Below are 15,267 nucleotides of genomic sequence, written 5' to 3'. Positions count from 1 at the left end.
GTAGTCTTAGCGCGCTAGATTTGAGTGGGCGTGTACTCTAGAATTTCAGACAGCCCTGCTCTAAACAGCTCTAAACTTGTGCGCGTAGATTCTACGCATATTTATGGTGCAGGCGGTGCAGGCATGGTGCAGGCAGGCTTGATTGCGGATGCTGCAGAGGCGTGGCGAAATGTCACTTTATGTGGCGATGTCGTCACTCGGGGCGTTCACCACGCTAGCCCGGATAACCATCCGAAGTTGTGTTGACGTCTCATCGGTGAATGGCCGATTCGGCTTTCGACGATGTCGCGAACGGTTACGAACGACTCGCAAAAGTACGAAATCGAGATCGTATCGCGCGGTTTTTTTTTCATTGGCCGAAATGGCATCCATTTGACCATTATCCTATCAGCCCCATTAGGACAAAGCGGTTAACGTAAAGAACCTTGTTTTATTAGGATCACCGACCCCAAAGTCGCATGATTCAAGTCAAAGAATCGGTACGAAATGGTTTCCGACGATTTATCGATACGTAGCATGTATAAGGTGCCGTTTTCAGTACGAAGCCCAATCTCCGGGAGAAGTGACGTGCTCTGCTGTGAGTGACTGTGTTTTCCCCGTAATCGCTTCCTTTTTCTCACCCTTTCGACGTCTGTTTTCCGATCATCCCACGCACCCTTGATAAACCGCTTGGCGGATGTACATGTATAGTGCGTGGGAGATACATTATCAGAACTTCGATGTATGAATTTTGCTTACATTGAAAGTTGACAATACTTTCGATTGTACAGCTAATGTGTGAAGCGGCGGGGGGGGGGGAGGAGTTCTTCGTAAAACTCACATAGGATGTGTAGACAGGTTCTGGCAGACAAACCTAGAGAAATTCGTTTCCTGTTCCTTTCTGTTTCGTGACGTTGTTGTGTGTGTGTGTGTAATTGACCGCAGTTCTACGAACTCGGAGAAGTGCGTATTTGTGTGTCGTCATCTTACCAGTATTATCCACTCAACGTCTTATCTAGGGCATTTTCGTCGAAGTCGTTCGACGCGACGTTACGCCTGGCTGGTGGCTTGTGCGCTGCGGCGATCAACTGGGTCGAATACCGAGCAGTCATCTTCATTTGGTATATAGTCGTCACTCTCAACGTTTTCTCTATCTATGCATATTTTCCTCCTTCAGACGCCCAACGCCGTAAGCAAACGCGCTGACTTGTTTTGCTTTTCCGGCTCCTTTTCCGGCTCCTTTTCCGCGCCCAACTCGCCGAATCTCAGCGTTTCGGGAACGCCATCCGACAGCCAATCACCGCGCTCGTCCTCCGAAGCGCCGTCGCCGCCGTCTTCGACTTCTCCGTCGACTTCTCCGTCGACGAGACATCGTCCGGCTCGCTCTGGTGCGTCGACGCTGCAGCCGCAGCGCGACGTTCGAGCTCAAGCGAAGCGAAGCTATCCACCGCTCGGCGAGAGGACGACAAGCGTGCCGTCAGCTTTGGTACAGAGCTAATTCGTCGTTTAGTTCGTAATTTCAATTTTGATATATATATATATATATAGTGCGCCATGAGTGGGAGCCAAACGATGAGAGGAGGTGCTCCTTATCAGCGGCAGCGACCTCTCGTGCGTCAGCAGTCGGACTACGTTGCCATGTCTCCGACGTTGCTTCTGGTACGCTTCCTTTACTCGTTCCGTGTATAGTTGACTCTTTCTCCCCTTAGGAAAGTTCAGATGATCTTTACGTTTATGAGTGAGTACACACGAATTTTCTCTCTTTTTTTTGTTATTTCTGTTTGTCGTGTGCAGTTGGTTTCACGGGATGATGTCGCGGATACAAGCGGAATATCTTCTCACTACGTTTGGTGTTCACGCTAGCTTCCTTGTGCGTGAAAGTGACAACGTAGCTGGTCGTTATGCCGTTTCTATAAGGCAAGTCAAATAATTTTACAGTGTGGTGGTGGGGTTGGAAGTACACTTGGCTTAACCTGCTCACCGGGCAATTTTTCAGTTCTGTATTAAAGCGTTGTTTGTACTGTATCTAGATGTGGTAATAGTGCCCAGCACTTTCGCATATACAGCAACAAGAAGGGATTTTTTATCAACCAGGGTGATCCCCTGAGCCCCAGCATTCCTTCGTTGATACAGAGGCACGGTCAGGTTCCTATTCGAGGTCTCAAGTCAAAAACTATTTTTCTATTGGCGTAAGAAGAATGACTCTTTCAGTTGGATTTTGATTTGTTTTTTAGTCAGCCGCTGGGACGGTCAGAATGTCGCTTTTCTGAAGACCTCGATACACCTGACGGCTATGAAGATATGAGCCAGTTTCAAGCTGCCATTGGCTCTCCGACTCATCATATGCTGTCAAAGCAGAGTCCCAGAAGAGACGGTTCCGTTTTGAAGAATTGAATTTGATTTTTGTGTTTTATCCATGTATGCGGACGAACGTGAGCATTGATTTTTTGTACGAAAGTATAATGAATTACTTTTAGGTTCGTGGAGATATATACCATTAGCACGTGTTTTGAAATCCGGGCGAGTCGAAGGTCCCGATCTTCTTTCGCAGCAGTCATTTCTTTTCGCCTGCAGCGGGCGAGTCCTCCCGAACATTGAGGCGCAACGTGGTTGTTCTCTCACCTTGTGCCGGATACTTACGTCGCTACAACGTGTTTCGCAGCCGATCGCATGGACGTGATTCTCATGAGATCGAGATGCATGCAGCGGAGTCGGCTGCCAATTATTGAGGTACCTTATGAGAAGCCTTATCTACGTGGGCACTGGGGACCCTTCCACCATGGATCCATGCTTTGCCCAATTCCTTCGTTTTCGTTCCAATTTGAGGCTGTGAAACGTTTGCATTGACGCGTTTCGATTGTCTAAAAAGATTAGATTTGAAATCAACGACTGAGCCGAAGTGCACCAAACCATGGAACTTTGTCTCATCTCTCCGATTTCTAATTTTTCTTGATCTCGTGGTAAAAACATGTCATTTTTAGATATCCAGAAGAAGAAGAAGAAGAAGACGAAGAGGTTGACCGTGGTCCCAACGTCCTCGGCAAGGACGGGTTGGTCCAAGAGACCACGGGGTTTGTAACTTAATTATAAGTTGCAAACACCTAAAAGGCCATTGTATGCCTCCCGTGGTATGAGGCAATATCGTCTAAACGGCCACCTCTCCTGGGCACGAGCAGAAAAACTGCCCACCCTATGGCATGCATCTTTGAATAGAGACTACTATCCTTTATTGGTAGTCTCTGTCGGAGAATGGTGCCTACACCAAAACGTGCCTGCATGCGTCTACAGAAAACGGTAGCAGGCACACATCAGCTGCTGGGACTGCAGTCTCAGTCTCACCACCATCCATCTCTCCATCTACGTCTCTCGGGATTTTTATCTTGTAAGCAGGTTTTATTGTCTCTCATTTATAGCTAAGCGTGTCTTTTAGGAGTGGGGTCCTCAGCATGACCCCTTCATCAAAAACTGCTCCGTCGGGGTCCTGGGCAAGACCCCGTCATCAAAAACTGCCTCGCAGGGGTCCTGGGCATGACCCTGTCAAACTGCTCATGCATGAAACGCGAGGGAAGACTCTGTGCATTTTTTTTCAATTTATTGAATAAATCAACCGTCCCCCTCCCTCTCCCTTATCTACGAGCAGTTTTTTTTATGACGGGGTCATGCTCAGACCCCGGCTGAGGAGCAGTTTTTTGGTCACGAGGTCTTGCTCAGGACCCCACTCCTATAAAGACAAACGTCAGTAACAACAAACACAGCTTTCTAAAATACCCACCTGCTATTTGTAGCGCAGTATCGCAATGATCTTTTGCTACCGTTCGGCTAGCCACAGCACGTTTAATGCTCGCCACGCTGCTTTTGAAGCACACGGCATAAGACGGCCATCGTACGCGAAACGATATACCCGGAGATGGCGCGAGCGCGCCGGCAGCACGTGATGCAAAGGTACGCTAAGCATGCAAATTACTAACTACGCTACAAAAAAACTATATACTGTATAAAAGTTGCTTCTTTCTGGGTTTTCCAGTCAACAATGAACACTGTACAAGAGACTTGTTATATGAGGCAACAAAGTTTACAGTTGACAATTTTCATGCTCACCTTTGACTTTCCCAATGATCTTTCAGCTGAGTCAGCTCCTTCAACAAGAAATAATTCAAGAAAAAAGCAGAATGACCATAAAATTATTAAAAATTCATATACTTTGACTTACCTTCTGAATGATGTTTCCTGGTCCATTGACCCTGAAACCCTGCGCAAAAACAAAAACGAGAACAATTAACAAAATACAGTGAAAATAGACCAAAATATCTTCTACATCTAAAGATTACCATTGACCTAAATAACGGATTAGCTGCGTGAGAAATGACGACCCTAAATTACCTCAAAATCCATTGACCTAAAACCTGTGAAATTAAAAATTTAGAACCCATTAAGCTACCCTGAAAATAAGAATCTCCAAAACCTGTGAATAGAATAAAAACCAACTAGACTACACCTAAAAGAAAAACAATAAAACCTAGCTATTGACCTAGATTACCTCAAAATCCATTGATCTAAATAACAGATTAGCTACGTGAAAAAGACGACGCCTAAAGTACCTCAAAAATCTACTGACCTAAAACCTGTGAATAAAATAAAAACCTACTAGACTACACCTAAAAGAAAAATTTGAAACCTAGCTATTGAGACCTAGATTACCTCAAAATCCATTGATCTAAATAACGGATTAGCTACGTGAGAAAAGATGATGCCTAAATTACCTCGAAAATCCATTGACCTAAAACCTGTTATTAAAATAAAAACCTACTGAAGAAAGCCTACTCTACACCTGAAAGAGAAATAATATGAAAACAAATGGCACCTAGATTACCTCAAAATCCATTGACCTAAATATTCCTATATTCTAATCAACCTAGATTACCTCAAAATCCATTGAAAATGGTCTAAAGCACGTGGCGGCTGCTAGCTAAGCACGGAGGGGAAGGAGCTACAAGCCTACTACAGAATCTGCCCTACCCTACTAGCAGCCACCAACTAAACCCTAATGCAAGGGAGAGGACCCGTGCAAACTAACGTAGTGATGCAAACGAAGCACGTGAGGGGTGGCCATTACATTATACCGATTCGTTGTCCCGCTACACTCTCTGCAACATACACATGTGGGCTTCATGCGCTGCCATGACACCCGCCCCCACTCGCGAACCCCAACCCGCCCTCGATTAGACGATTGGAAACCAGACCTAATGGTTAGACTGCCGGAAATTTTTTTCTATGCCCGCGAGCGCGGGCAGTGGCACGTCAGGCAATCCGACCCGCGTATGTCACAGAGAGTCCCGCCCCCTATGTGCACGCCTACACCACATGGGGGCCCAAAGGCTGCGGTGCGAACCTGATGTCGCGCTGACACGTGCTCTAATTTCTCGTCGTCTTCTTCGCCGAACTAGAAGAAAAGAAGAAGCGAATGAAATGAAAGGAAATGCGGGTGCATGCGGTGAGGGATTGCCTAAAGGCGAGTGGATGCAGTGAGTGACGCGCTGCATGCGCGCACTTTGAGCGCATCGATCGTCACGTCGCCCCCACGTCGACGAAAAAAACGTTTTCGCAAACGACCAACGCGCTTCGACGCTCTGACGCTGTTTTCGCGCCGTCAGATGGTGCGAAAACGCGAAAACGGGGCAATAGGAAAGCGCATGATGTTTCAGTTCGTTCTGCTTACCAATTGGCGTCCACAAGTCCAATTCAAGCTGCACGCATCTTGCAGCAACTCGGGGAAGCGACGAACGACGAACGACGAACGTGGTGCGTGCCGCGTTGGTGAGCTCTCGTGGTCTTTCCGTTGAGTATGCGCGTGACAAAGATTCCCGGATAACTCCTCCCAACAAAAGATGACTTTGCTTATCTTTCTCGCTCTTCTTTCTGCGCATCCTGTTCCGTGCCTGTTGTCCGACAGCCTAACCTTCTTGGCTGTGGGCGACTGGGGCGGCAAGCCTACGGCGCCGTACACGACAGAAGCTGAAACGAAAACAGCGTCGTCGATGGGAATTACCGCTGAAAAGCTGGAGTCGTCGTTTCAACTATCACTAGGCGACAACTTCTATTACTATGGAGTAAAGAATGTGGAAGACGAGCGTTTCAACGAAACGTTCGAGGTGAGAACACGCTTAGCTCACATGTGACACCTCTATGCACATGTAGAATGTCTTCACGGCGTCCTCTTTGCAATCTCCCTGGCTAATTTCGCTGGGAAACCACGACCACTACGGAAATGAATCGGCCCAAATAGCCTATACAAATGTCAGCAAACGGTGGTACCTACCAAACAACTACTACACGAAAGTACAACAAAGCCTTACTATGATTTGTTTTTTTTTATGAGAGGCTTCATTTAGACTTATCCCATTGACGAATCGGGTCATACTCTACAACTGGTCGTCATTGACACGATTCTTTTGGCTGGACTGACCGACCCTATCCTGCGTTACCTTCCGCCTCCCGGTCCTCTTTCGGTTGACCAAGCGGACGAGCAATGGACGTGGATCGAGAAGACCTTGACCGAATCGAATGCCACCTGGCTCCTCGTTGCCGGTCACTACCCCGTCTGGTCGATCTGCGAACACGGTCCAACTGATATCCTGGTCAGTCGGTTGAAGCCTATGTTGGAAAAATACAACGCATCGGCGTCAGTAGAACTGTTTTTATGCGTTGTAATTCCCTTATAGTGTTCCCTAGGTACCTTTGTGGTCATGATCACTGCATGGAGCATATTCACGACGGTAGCAACCCGGTCAATTATTATCTCATTGGAGCTGGGCATCTTACAGATTCATCTGAAGATCACATGGTGAGACTTTATAGTTGGCTCGCTTTTCTGTCACTCTAACAAGCCCGTTTTTAGAAGGATATACCGAAAGGGTCTTTAGTGTACCATTATGGTCCTTCTGATCCGGAGGACGATCATGGAAGCTACGCTTCGGTTTCCGTCACTTCCGAGCAAATGAAGATTGTTTTCTACGATTCGTCAGACCGTAAGGCAGCAGAGGACAATCACATACATTTATACCATTTCCCTTTAGAACATGTTCTGTATGAAAACGTTCAATCGAACCCTCGCAACTAGCGAAAAAACCAAAGCAGACTTCAATGTTTTGTCCTACTGTTTTGTAAGCGTTTTTGTTTATCTATGAATCTCTCTTTCCACGTGCCAATGGTTAATAAAGCAATTACTCTTCTACTAATTAACGTGAATTTATGTGCTATGAGGAAAGGAGCTAGTGTTACAAACAACGTAGTAGTGAATATCATTAGCGAACGCCATTATAACTTTTACAAAAGACGGCCAATCCTGTGAAAAAAGTGAAAGCGGCCGAGTAGTAAACAAGAGTGAATTATGCTTACTTTCTCCAACGTGATCTTTTCCGCTAATTGACGCTTTTGCTCGTCGGACAAGTCAGCAATCTGAATCAGAAAACCCGGCAGCAGATTATTGTAAAACGCCAAGAAATCCACCGCTGCCAACGTAAACAACGCAGCCAGTAGTTCATCTTGCAGCAAAGTATGACTCTTCTCGACCAGAACCGTCAATAAAGTGTAAACGATGCCACTAAAGAGATTCTCCCTAAAGATCTCCTAAAAAAGAAACAACAACAACATAAAAAGCAGCAACTCAATCTCAGCGGGTCCCTCTCGCCTTTTCATAAAGCTTGCACCTACGGTTCAGATCATCCAGCAGCTGAAGGCTTTGTCTTCTACATCTAAAGATTACCATTGACCTAAATAACGGATTAGCTGCGTGAGAAAAGATGATGCCTAAATTACCTCGAAAATCCATTGACCTAAAACCTGTTATTAAAATAAAAACCTACTGAAGAAAACCTACTCTACACCTGAAAGAGAAATAATATGAAAACAAATGGCACCTAGATTACCTCAAAATCCATTGACCTAAAATATTCCTATATTCTAATTCACCTAGATTACCTCAAAATCCATTGAAAATGGTCTAAAGCACGTGGCGGCTGCTAGCTAAGCACGAAGGGGAAGGAGCTACAAGCCTACTACAGAATCCGCCCTACCCTACTAGCAGCCACCAACTAAACTCTAATGCAAGGGAGAGGACCCGTGCAAACTAACGTAGTGATGCAAACAAAGCACGTGAGGGGTGGCCATTACATTATACCGATTCGTTGTCCCGCTACACTCTCTGCAACATACACATGTGGGCTTCATGCGCTGCCATGACACCCGCCCCCACTCGCGAACCCCAACCCGCCCTCGATTAGACGATCGGAAACCAGACCAGACCTAATGGTTAGACTGCCGGAAATTTTCTATGCCCGCGAGCGCGGGCAGTGGCACGTCAGGCAATCCGACCCGCGTATGTCACAGAGAGTCCCCCCCCCCCCTATGTGCACGCCTACACCACATGGGAGCCCAAAGGCTGCGGTGCGAACCTGATGTCGCGCTCACACGTGCTCTAATTTCTCGTCGTCTTCTTCGCCGAACTAGAAGTAAAGAAGAAGCGAATGAAATGAAAGGAAATGCGAGTGCAAGCGGTGAGGGATTGCCTAAAGGCGAGTGGATGCAGCGCTGCGATTTGCGCGCATCGTCACGTCGCCCCCACGTCGTACAACGAAGAAAACGTTTTCGAAGAACGACCAACGCGCTTTGACGCTCGGACGTCGTTTTCGCGCCGTCAGATGGTGCGAAAACGGGGCAATGGGATGATTCAGTTCGTTCTGCTTACCAATTGGCGTCCAGAAGTCCAATCCAAGCTGCACGCATCTTGCAGCAACTCAGGGCAGCGACGAACGACGAACGTGCCGCGTGCCGCGTGCCGCGTGGTCTCTGAGTTTAGTATGCGCGTGACAAAGATTCCCGGACATTTGGTTCCTCCCAACATGGCTTTTCTTGTCTTTCTGGCTCTTCTTTCTGCACTTCCTGTTCCGTGCCTGTTGTCCGACAGCCTAACCTTCTTGGCTGTGGGCGACTGGGGCGGCAAGCCTACTGCGCCATACACGACGGAAGCTGAAACGAAAACAGCGTCGTCGATGGGAATTACCGCTGAAAAGCTGGAGTCGTCGTTTCAACTATCACTAGGCGACAACTTCTATTCCTATGGAGTAAAGAATGTGGAAGACGAGCGTTTCAACGAAACGTTCGAGGTGAGAACACGCTTAGCTCACACGTGACACCTCTATGCATATGTAGAATGTCTTCACGGCGTCCTCTTTGCAATCGCCCTGGCTAATTTCGCTGGGAAACCACGACCACTACGGAAATGAATCGGCCCAAATAGCCTATACAAATGTCAGCAAACGGTGGTACCTACCAAACAACTACTACACGAAAGTACAACAAACACCATAAGGGCCTTAGTATGATTTGTTTTTTTATGAGAGGCTTCATTTAGACTTATCCCATTGACGAATCGGGTCATACTCTACAACTGGTCGTCATTGACACGATTCTTTTGGCTGGACTGACCGACCCTATCCTGCGTTACCTTCCGCCTCCCGGTCCTCTTTCGGTTGACCAAGCGGACAAGCAATGGACGTGGATCGAGAAGACCTTGACCGAATCGAATGCCACCTGGCTCCTCGTTGCCGGTCACTACCCTGTCTGGTCGATCTGCAAACACGGTCCAACTGATATCCTGGTCAGTCGGTTGAAGCCTATGTTGGAAAAATACAACGCATCGGCGTCAGTAGAACTGTTTTTATGTGTTGTAATTCCCTTATAGTGTTCCCTAGGTACCTTTGTGGTCATGATCACTGCATGGAGCATATTCACGACGGTAGCAACCCGGTCAATTATTATCTCATTGGAGCTGGGCATCTTACAGATTCATCTGAACATCACATGGCGAGACTTTATAGTTGGCTCGCTTTTCTGTCACTCTAACAAGCCCGTTTTTAGAAGGATATACCGAAAGGGTCTTTAGTGTACCATTATGGTCCTTCTGATCCGGAGGACGATCATGGAAGCTACGCTTCGGTTTCCGTCACTTCCGAGCAAATGAAGATTGTTTTCTACGATTCGTCAGACCGTAAGGCAGCAGAGGACAATCACATACATTTATACCATTTCCCTTTAGAACATGTTCTGTATGAAAACGTTCAATCGAACCCTCGCAACTAGCGAAAAAACCAAAGCAGACTTCAATGTTTTGTCCTACTGTTTTGTAAGCGTTTTTGTTTATCTATGAATCTCTCTTTCCACGTGCCAATGGTTAATAAAGCAATTACTCTTCTACTAATTAACGTGAATTTATGTGCTATGAGGAAAGGAGCTAGTGTTACAAACAACGTAGTAGTGAATATCATTAGCGAACGCCATTATAACTTTTACAAAAGACGGCCAATCCTGTGAAAAAAGTGAAAGCGGCCGAGTAGTAAACAAGAGTGAATTATGCTTACTTTCTCCAACGTGATCTTTTCCGCTAATTGACGCTTTTGCTCGTCGGACAAGTCAGCAATCTGAATCAGAAAACCCGGCAGCAGATTATTGTAAAACGCCAAGAAATCCACCGCTGCCAACGTAAACAACGCAGCCAGTAGTTCATCTTGCAGCAAAGTATGACTCTTCTCGACCAGAACCGTCAATAAAGTGTAAACGATGCCACTAAAGAGATTCTCCCTAAAGATCTCCTAAAAAGAAACAACAACAACATAAAAAGCAGCAACTCAATCTCAGCGGGTCCCTCTCGCCTTTTCATAAAGCTTGCATCTACGGTTCAGATCATCCAGCAGCTGAAGGCTTTGTCTTACCAAAGCGACGTCCGTCTGCGTCAGACATTGACGAAAGGCTTCCACGACAGTTACAAATTCCGATTCGTGTTCACATCCGGCGCTCGATGCCGAGAAAAAGTATCTGGAGGAAACCGAATAGTAAAAGAAGAAAGAGAAAAAGAGACACGTGCCTCCATCTGATAACAAAAAATTCGTGAAACAAGCTAAATAGCTCGCTCTTCACGCCAGGATGGTCCAACTGATAAAAAAAGAAGTAGAATTAGACGAAACGTTAGGCCGGTGTTGCGTGGCATACCGTAGATACAACGGGCAAAATTTCTTGCAAACAAAAATCTAGTATTTTGGGAGAAAAGGCTGTGAATTTGCTTCCCGGTTCCTGAACCAGAAGGCGAAGGAGATGCAAAAATCTGCAATGAAGGAACATTCGAATCACTGTACTTAGAACAGTCGACGTCTCACTTTTCTGTAAACTGGCATCCGGATCGTTGATCAGAGAGCAGAGCCTGCTGCATGTACTCTCTAGAAAGAACAAAGACGTAACAATGCCGGTGGGGAAGGGAATTTTCTATCAACGAACTTAGAAAAGAGTGACATTATGATTTCCACAATATGAAAAATTGACTCGGGACCGAGTTGAGTTCTCAAGCAATCGAATAGGGAATGAAAAAACGAGATCACACCGTCGATGACACCTAGGAAACTTCGGTTAAGCACGCGATCAATTTCATCAAACAATTAAGATGTCGAACTCATGTTGTTCTTGTAGACGTGAAAAAGCCGAAGAGCCGGTTCCACCACGACCTGAATACTGTTGTACATCACCGATTTCGAATGTTTGGCCTCGTGGCATATCGAATCCAGCATTCCCTTGAGAATGCTAAGGGTCTTCGTAATAAATCCAGTAACTGAAAAGAAAAGATTCCAGGGGTGCTTCCTCTGTCCAAAAGTGACACAAACCTCCCTGGTCGGCAGCAGCTGACTGACAGACGTGCATAAACTGAGTTAGGAGTCGATTAAGAAGTTTGCCGTGTTCCACAGAACGACCACTCCAATTCTACCAGGAAAAACGCGTAAGTGAAGATAACGTCTCGCCAGTACACCCCACCTGTGCAGCGTCGGACAGATCCGGCCACGGAAGTAGCAGCCCGTCTGACAGCGCCTTGTAAACTAACACGAGCACCTAAAAATATATATATATATCGCAGGTCATTTACGAACGATACACGTCTTCTACGTACAGTATGATAGCCTAAAAAACAAACAGACAGACAGACAGGATGAAGTTCTACGAGACAACTTAATTAATATTGCATTTTGAAACGATTAAAAATTAGCTAATTCAATCGTATACAAAACGTCCAGCAAAAAACGTCAATAATACGCTGGCTGTCTCGAGCCGAAAATTAAACCTAAGCCCTCCTAATCATGCACTCTATATATATACGTACGTAGACACTTCACCTATTGGAAAGGAACACAGTCAGTTAGAGTTAGCGGCGAGAAGAAATCGAGCAGTTTATCGTACGCGACTACGAATAAATGAGAACGGGCTTACTCTTGCGCTGCGCTGCACCGCCAACCGCGGACGGGCCGCACCTTTCGATGTGGAAGAGCTAATCGTACTGTACTAACCTCGTGTGGTAGTCGGTCCATTTGTCCGCCGACGACGTTTCCCAACGTACGTTGCACGGGCTCGAGATCGAGAAGATAGTGCGGTCGCACCGTTTTTGCGACCGATGCGAAGACGCGCGCGGCGGCCTTGTAAAGACGCTCCGGAGCCTGCAAACACCCACAAAGAAAGAAAGAAAAAATCCACTCTCCCGTCTCGTCTTCGTAGAGCGACGTTACCTCTTGACTCAGCACGGGAAGGGAACTGTTCAATATTGTCAGTAGGAGCGCTACCAGCTTATCTTCGTGTTCCTTCTGCCGACTGCTTTCGAGATAGAACTGAGCCATCCAATGAGAAAAGCCTTGTACGGCCAAGAGCGTGTGAACGTGCCTGCAATAGAAGATACCTTTCTGCCTATGTGTGAACGGGCTATGTACATGTATATACGTACACGTTTACGAGGTCGACGGCTAGCGTCTGCGAGTCTGCGGGCGCTTGAAGACGATACAAATGATGAGTCGTGCTGTAGTTCATCAATTGGCACATGCTTCAAGGTAGAGATAGAGCGCTGATACATAGCAACACGAGGTCAACCCAACCTTTCGAGAATGGAATAGACTTGATTTAAGTACGCGAAAAACTGCGAGCCAATAAAGCAATTGGCTGTGGACGACAGCACTTGCAGATCGATCGCCAAGCCAACCAAAGCAGCGTGAAGCATCTGCTTATTCTTATCTCCCAACGACTTCAGCGAAGAGACTAGAAGAAGAAAAAAAAACAGTTGACTATTCAAAAGCAAGAGAGAAGTTGGCAAACCGTACCTTCTTCGCCGACTGTAATAACGCTTTCAATAGAATAAAATACACTTACTTGATCGCTATACAAACGCGTCTAGAAACAGAACGCGTTGACGGACTCCGTCTGATAGATGACGTGAGCGCTTACGAGCATCTCTAAAGCATTCGACGGATAGAGATTGGTCACTGTCACTAAGAGATCGAACGACTGATTGGCGACTTCCGTCCACTCGACGTCCTGCAATCAGATCTTCTTTATAGGAACGCTCTCAAGCAAATGCTACGACTCACCTTTTCGTCATTGTCGTCGCCGGTCTGATACTCTAGACTGGCGACGCGAAGTCGTCGACAGACGTCGTCGATAAATTGAAGAATCGCGCCCTTGTACCTGAATTCAAAATTTGGGAAATTCTGTTCGACTGAACGACGAGTCGAACTTTTCGTGATAATGACGTCTTTCCATTGTTAGCTCCTTCTCGTCCTTTCCATCCACGAAATCAATGACGACTTCCCAACAAGCGAGACTCGAACTGAACTGGTCCAGCTGAGGCTACAGAAGAACGTTATAGCAGTGGGTATCCTGTTAAGAAAAAAAATCTCATATACCAATTGATGAGTAAACGTTCGCAGGATGACGAGACACGCTTCCAAAGGAAAGTTCGCACTGCTCTCCATTCTCTTGAGATGATTTTCGGCGAAGCAGAGCAAAAAATCAAGCAACTTCTTCAGAAATCTAATGTACACATAAGTAACGGCATAGAAAATCAAAAAGCAAGTAAATCACCTTTCGTCAAGAAACGCAACGAATTTCCCCGACTGTTTCTCGGCCTCGATAATATACTTCAAAACGAGAAATCCTTCCTCGAGCAACTGTATCACGAAGACGTCGCATCCCTGCGGCACGAATTTCTTCGTGACCAACTCGTTGACGCAGCCCAACGCCAGCGAGCTGAGCCCGGCGCCGCCGGACGCCTCGCCGACGCCGTCGACGCCGCCGCCGCCGCCGCCGCACAGGCAACCGAGACCGACAAAGTGAAACAAAGTCTTGATCAAATTCGGCTTGTAGGCGACGTGAAGTGGCACGCAGTTGAACACGTTCGCGAGGCACTCGAGTCCGAGTGCGCACAGCTCTTCGGATTTCTCGTCAAGGGGCCCCAACGACGACGGCTGGGCGTTCGCCTGTCCGAACGGCTGTCCGGAGAAGGGTAAGTATTGGGGCGACGACGGCGGCGTCGGCGCGACGGTGTGCTGCTGAGCGACGCCGATTCCCTCGAGGAGATCGACGACGACGCTGACGAGGTGAGGCGCTTGGGAGACGAAGAGCTGATTCAGCTCCATTTTTCGCGACATTTCGAGATCCGCTTTGAAGGAGACGAATTCGTCGGTTAGAGCCACGCCGAGGGAGAGCCCGAGAGAAGCTTTCGACGCGTCAGAAATTGACTAAATTAATTAATTATTTATTTAATTATTTCTTCGTTGTCTTACTGTACCTTGAGGATCATGTCGAAGAAATCTGGGTATCTTTGTGGCCAGTCGACGAGTCCGATGTCCACTATGACTTTCACCGTCTTCTTTTTGATGAACGCCGGCGCGCTGTTCGTGTCGTGCAGCGCTAGTAGAAAGGCGAGAAGGCGCTTGCGAATGGCGAGTCGATTCGGTTCGGAAAGAGATGGCCATTTTCGATTTATGACGATTTCGAGCGTTCCGAGGGAGAAGAGCAGCGTCGAATGATTGGACGAGTTCTCGAGGAGGTACAACGACGAGTAAGGAGCGTCGGCTTGTTGCTGGAACTGAAGAAGGATTTGATCTAAATCGAGAGTAGACTGATTCCCCCAAAAGAGGCCCCTCCCAGGTGTACCTATTTCGTGCCTTCTGACGTTGGAAGTGGTCGGGCTGTGAAGTTCTTTCAGAAGCGTTTCGACCGTGTGCCGATACTTTTCGCTGTCCTTTTACAGGAAAAAACGACGAAAATATTAATTCATAGGTTCCAGTTTGCCGGATAGACGGCAAGGACTGCCTCGCTAACCATTCCCGACGGTCTTTCGCAGTGAATCGGACGAGGACGTCAAGAGATGTCTACAGAGCCCGGACAGAACGCTTGTAGGTAAAAAAATATTTATTATTTATTACTGTA

The 15,267-nt window shown here is 46.9% G+C and overlaps 4 protein-coding genes and 2 long non-coding RNA genes across 6 annotated transcripts; 3 read left to right on the top strand and 3 right to left on the bottom strand.

Moving 5' to 3' along the window:
• Nucleotides 1-209: 209 nt before the first annotated feature.
• On the top strand, nucleotides 210-2,494 carry LOC136183838 (SH2/SH3 adapter protein dreadlocks-like). Its single transcript, XM_065970623.1, has 10 exons — nucleotides 210-314; nucleotides 438-479; nucleotides 539-577; nucleotides 999-1,100; nucleotides 1,157-1,465; nucleotides 1,528-1,638; nucleotides 1,689-1,717; nucleotides 1,774-1,896; nucleotides 2,010-2,168; nucleotides 2,214-2,494. The coding sequence occupies exons 1-10, from the start codon at nucleotides 261-263 to the stop codon at nucleotides 2,371-2,373; spliced, it is 1,128 nt and encodes a 375-aa protein (XP_065826695.1). The 5' UTR covers nucleotides 210-260; the 3' UTR covers nucleotides 2,374-2,494.
• A 1,209-nt stretch (nucleotides 2,495-3,703) lies between these two features.
• LOC136200243 (uncharacterized) lies at nucleotides 3,704-5,198 on the bottom strand. Its single transcript, XR_010673318.1, has 3 exons — nucleotides 4,190-5,198; nucleotides 4,078-4,115; nucleotides 3,704-4,016 (listed from the first exon to the last, which is right to left on the bottom strand). It is a non-coding gene; the product is annotated as an uncharacterized lncRNA (long non-coding RNA).
• Nucleotides 5,199-5,837: 639 nt separating this feature from the next.
• LOC136183991 (tartrate-resistant acid phosphatase type 5-like) lies at nucleotides 5,838-7,224 on the top strand. Its single transcript, XM_065970808.1, has 6 exons — nucleotides 5,838-6,128; nucleotides 6,175-6,315; nucleotides 6,369-6,658; nucleotides 6,709-6,820; nucleotides 6,875-7,004; nucleotides 7,053-7,224. The coding sequence occupies exons 1-6, from the start codon at nucleotides 5,865-5,867 to the stop codon at nucleotides 7,094-7,096; spliced, it is 981 nt and encodes a 326-aa protein (XP_065826880.1). The 5' UTR covers nucleotides 5,838-5,864; the 3' UTR covers nucleotides 7,097-7,224.
• LOC136183992 (uncharacterized) lies at nucleotides 7,029-8,183 on the bottom strand. Its single transcript, XR_010669287.1, has 4 exons — nucleotides 7,795-8,183; nucleotides 7,667-7,748; nucleotides 7,375-7,605; nucleotides 7,029-7,321 (listed from the first exon to the last, which is right to left on the bottom strand). It is a non-coding gene; the product is annotated as an uncharacterized lncRNA (long non-coding RNA).
• A 668-nt stretch (nucleotides 8,184-8,851) lies between these two features.
• Nucleotides 8,852-10,244, top strand: LOC136183962 (tartrate-resistant acid phosphatase type 5-like). The gene is made up of 6 exons (XM_065970780.1): nucleotides 8,852-9,140; nucleotides 9,187-9,327; nucleotides 9,389-9,678; nucleotides 9,729-9,840; nucleotides 9,895-10,024; nucleotides 10,073-10,244. The coding sequence occupies exons 1-6, from the start codon at nucleotides 8,877-8,879 to the stop codon at nucleotides 10,114-10,116; spliced, it is 981 nt and encodes a 326-aa protein (XP_065826852.1). The 5' UTR covers nucleotides 8,852-8,876; the 3' UTR covers nucleotides 10,117-10,244.
• Nucleotides 10,049-15,233, bottom strand: LOC136183959 (exportin-6-A-like). Its single transcript, XM_065970774.1, has 23 exons — nucleotides 15,160-15,233; nucleotides 14,992-15,079; nucleotides 14,624-14,940; nucleotides 13,918-14,573; nucleotides 13,740-13,866; nucleotides 13,571-13,683; nucleotides 13,425-13,521; nucleotides 13,282-13,371; nucleotides 13,158-13,227; nucleotides 12,936-13,095; nucleotides 12,788-12,883; nucleotides 12,576-12,726; nucleotides 12,360-12,506; nucleotides 11,833-11,907; nucleotides 11,685-11,781; nucleotides 11,477-11,632; nucleotides 11,305-11,419; nucleotides 11,187-11,246; nucleotides 11,023-11,134; nucleotides 10,898-10,965; nucleotides 10,686-10,848; nucleotides 10,395-10,625; nucleotides 10,049-10,341 (listed from the first exon to the last, which is right to left on the bottom strand). The coding sequence occupies exons 1-23, from the start codon at nucleotides 15,160-15,162 to the stop codon at nucleotides 10,246-10,248; spliced, it is 3,288 nt and encodes a 1,095-aa protein (XP_065826846.1). The 5' UTR covers nucleotides 15,163-15,233; the 3' UTR covers nucleotides 10,049-10,245.
• Between the last annotated feature and the right edge of the window lie 34 nt (nucleotides 15,234-15,267).

The sequence above is a fragment of the Oscarella lobularis genome, chromosome 2 (genome assembly GCF_947507565.1).
Source record: "Oscarella lobularis chromosome 2, ooOscLobu1.1, whole genome shotgun sequence".
Lineage (NCBI taxonomy): Eukaryota > Metazoa > Porifera > Homoscleromorpha > Homosclerophorida > Oscarellidae > Oscarella > Oscarella lobularis.
The sequence above is the reverse complement of the archived record's forward strand: the minus strand, read 5'-3'. Positions and strand labels throughout refer to the sequence as shown.

Coding starts and splice junctions, on each gene's coding strand:
- LOC136183838 (XM_065970623.1), top strand. CDS start 261: ATGGCCGATTCGGCTTTCGACGATGTCGCGAACGGTTACGAACGACTC. Junction 1,101..1,156: donor CGAGCAGTCATCTTCATTTG/GTATATAGTCGT, acceptor TTCCTCCTTCAG/ACGCCCAACGCCGTAAGCAA. Junction 2,169..2,213: donor AAAACTATTTTTCTATTGGC/GTAAGAAGAATG, acceptor TTTGTTTTTTAG/TCAGCCGCTGGGACGGTCAG.
- LOC136183991 (XM_065970808.1), top strand. CDS start 5,865: ATGACTTTGCTTATCTTTCTCGCTCTTCTTTCTGCGCATCCTGTTCCG. Junction 6,129..6,174: donor GTTTCAACGAAACGTTCGAG/GTGAGAACACGC, acceptor ATGCACATGTAG/AATGTCTTCACGGCGTCCTC. Junction 6,316..6,368: donor CAAACAACTACTACACGAAA/GTACAACAAAGC, acceptor GGCTTCATTTAG/ACTTATCCCATTGACGAATC.
- LOC136183962 (XM_065970780.1), top strand. CDS start 8,877: ATGGCTTTTCTTGTCTTTCTGGCTCTTCTTTCTGCACTTCCTGTTCCG. Junction 9,141..9,186: donor GTTTCAACGAAACGTTCGAG/GTGAGAACACGC, acceptor ATGCATATGTAG/AATGTCTTCACGGCGTCCTC. Junction 9,841..9,894: donor ATTCATCTGAACATCACATG/GCGAGACTTTAT, acceptor GCCCGTTTTTAG/AAGGATATACCGAAAGGGTC.
- LOC136183959 (XM_065970774.1), bottom strand. Junction 14,941..14,991: donor CGTCAGAAGGCACGAAATAG/GTACACCTGGGA, acceptor CTCTCGATTTAG/ATCAAATCCTTCTTCAGTTC. Junction 11,135..11,186: donor GGATGCCAGTTTACAGAAAA/GTGAGACGTCGA, acceptor CCTTCATTGCAG/ATTTTTGCATCTCCTTCGCC.